The following is a 2,293-nucleotide window of genomic DNA, read 5'->3' as shown; positions in this document are numbered from 1 at the left end:
GGGGGGGGGGGGGGGGGGGGGGGGGGGGGTGCGGCTCTGTGTAAGCTCAGCCCAGGGAAGGGCAGCTACAGCCTAGCTTGTAAAACAGCATTAGACGGCACCCAAGTCAGTTTCTTGAAATTGTGACCAAAGCTGCCTTCGCTCCACGTGGCTACAGAGCACCAGATTTTATTGGGTCAGACGACGCTTTTGTGAACTTCCCCGAGAGTCACGCTCTCGGTCTAGCGAGCAGAGACGCTGGCGGTGATCCTGCCCTTTCCTGCCAAAGTCCTTCGTTTGGCCACACAGGGGAACTCAGTTAAATGTAGAAATCAAGGCACCAGTGTTGAAAGCCTATGGAGGTATGAGACTGTTTGTGCTCGTGGTGGACTGCTCAGTACATTCTAGGGCTTTATAAAAGATCACTTTTTCTTAGATCACTTTTTCTTTATTCACAAGGTTGAGCAAAATGAATTATCAAACGTCGACTCCATACTATGACATTGATTATGGGACATCAGAGCCCTGTCAGAAGACCAACGTGAAACAGATCGCAGCCGGGCTCCTGCCTCCGCTCTACTCGCTGGTGTTCATCTTCGGCTTCGTGGGCAACATGCTGGTCGTCCTCATCCTCATCAACTGCAAGAGGCTGAAGAGCATGACGGACATCTACCTGCTCAATTTGGCCATCTCCGACCTGCTCTTCCTTTTCACCATCCCGTTCTGGGCTCACTACGCTGCAGACCAGTGGGTCTTTGGAAATAGGATGTGTCAGCTTTTGACAGGGCTCTATTATATAGGCTTCTTCACTGGCATCTTCTTCATCATCCTCCTGACCATCGACAGGTACCTGGCGATCGTCCACGCGGTGTTTGCCATAAAGGCCCGGACGGTCACCTTTGGGGTGGTGACAAGCGGGGTCACCTGGGTGGTGGCCGTGTTCGCCTCTCTCCCTGGGATCATCTTCACCAGATCCCAAAAAGAGGGGTCTCGCTTTACTTGCAGCCCCCACTTCCCACCCAGTCAGTACCGTTTCTGGAAGAACTTCCTGACGTTGAGGATGAGCATCTTGGGCCTGGTCCTGCCCCTGCTTGTCATGGTCATCTGCTATTCGGCCATCCTCAAGACGCTGCTCCGGTGCCGAAACGAAAAGAAGAGGCACAAGGCCGTGAGGCTCATTTTCGTGATCATGATTGTTTACTTTCTTTTCTGGGCTCCCTACAACATCGTGCTTCTCCTGAGCACCTTCCAGGAGTCCTTCGGCCTGAACAATTGCAGCAGCTCCAACAGGCTAGACCAAGCCATGCAGGTGACGGAGACGCTTGGGATGACGCACTGTTGCGTCAACCCCATCATCTATGCCTTCGTCGGGGAGAAGTTCAGAAACTACCTCTTGGAGTTTTTCCGAAAGCACATCGCCAGACGCTTCTGCAAACGCTGCCCCGTCTTCCTGGGAGATGTCTCCGACAGAGCAAGCTCGGTTTACACTCGATCCACTGGGGAGCAGGAGATCTCTGTCGGCTTATGAGCTGGACTGGGTCTTTGTACACAGCCTGGGGGTGGGAGTGGTTCTTTTGAAAAGGAAGTCACTGTCATAGAGGGTCTACGATTCACCCATCCATCTGGCACCTCTTTTAAGTATATTAGATCATTTGAGGCCGTCACTTCTGGAGAGCCAAATCAATATATGCGGATGATATAACAACCTTCTCATCTCCGCTCCACGCACATCAACTTATTGACACACTCTCCCTTCAATGCAGAAGTTCATTATTAAAAAAAAAAGAATCCTCGGAGAACTGCTGACTCTTGAGTTTGGTTAACCTGAACGGGAATACCAAAATTAATCAATAAACATATTGTATAGTTTCTTACCTGCTGGAGGCAACAAGGGCAGGTTGCAAATGTGCTTGAAGCAGGTCCTTGTCGTGATCGGTTCAGAAACTACATCTTCCAAGTGTGATCTGCCCTCCAAGGTGTGGTTGGTAAGTTCCACAGATGTTCAGGACCAGGTGAGAACTGGGAGAGCTTCTTCAGTGAGAAGGGGATCCTCTGCTGGGAGAGGGGAGGGAGGCTGAGCTCCAAGCTGCAGACCCCACACTCGTGGAGTGGCTCGGCAGCTGTGGGAGGACGGGTGCTGGCTGGGGAAGGCAAGGTGAGCCTGGACCATGGAGAGCGTGCACAGCACCACCTGTCAAAGTCAGAGCAGGGACTGTCCAGGAACACATCCAGGTGAGGACTGGTTACATAGTTAATGAACACGCAGAGCTTTCTAAGCATTGAGCTAAGAGACCCCGGGGCAGGGAGGGAAGCC

The 2,293-nt window shown here is 52.1% G+C and overlaps 1 protein-coding gene across 2 annotated transcripts in view; it reads left to right on the top strand.

The window, feature by feature from the left end:
- Window positions 1-2,051, top strand: part of LOC110574370 (C-C chemokine receptor type 5) — a 3,314-nt gene extending 1,263 nt beyond the window's left edge. Inside the window, exons 1-2 of one of the 2 annotated variants that reach the window (XM_021683053.1) lie at window positions 324-341; window positions 439-2,051. In XM_021683053.1, coding sequence (XP_021538728.1) covers window positions 449-1,507 — 1,059 coding nt within the window. In that variant the 5' untranslated portion in view covers window positions 324-341; window positions 439-448 and the 3' untranslated portion in view covers window positions 1,508-2,051. Of the gene's footprint in view, window positions 1-323; window positions 342-438 lie in introns of those variants that run through there. The other variant, XM_021683054.1, reaches the window with a different exon arrangement.
- Window positions 2,052-2,293: the final 242 nt, after the last annotated feature.

Source organism: Neomonachus schauinslandi, chromosome 1 (assembly GCF_002201575.2).
Source record: "Neomonachus schauinslandi chromosome 1, ASM220157v2, whole genome shotgun sequence".
In the NCBI taxonomy this organism is placed as follows: Eukaryota; Metazoa; Chordata; class Mammalia; order Carnivora; family Phocidae; genus Neomonachus; species Neomonachus schauinslandi.
This window is presented reverse-complemented; position numbering and strand designations above follow the sequence as displayed.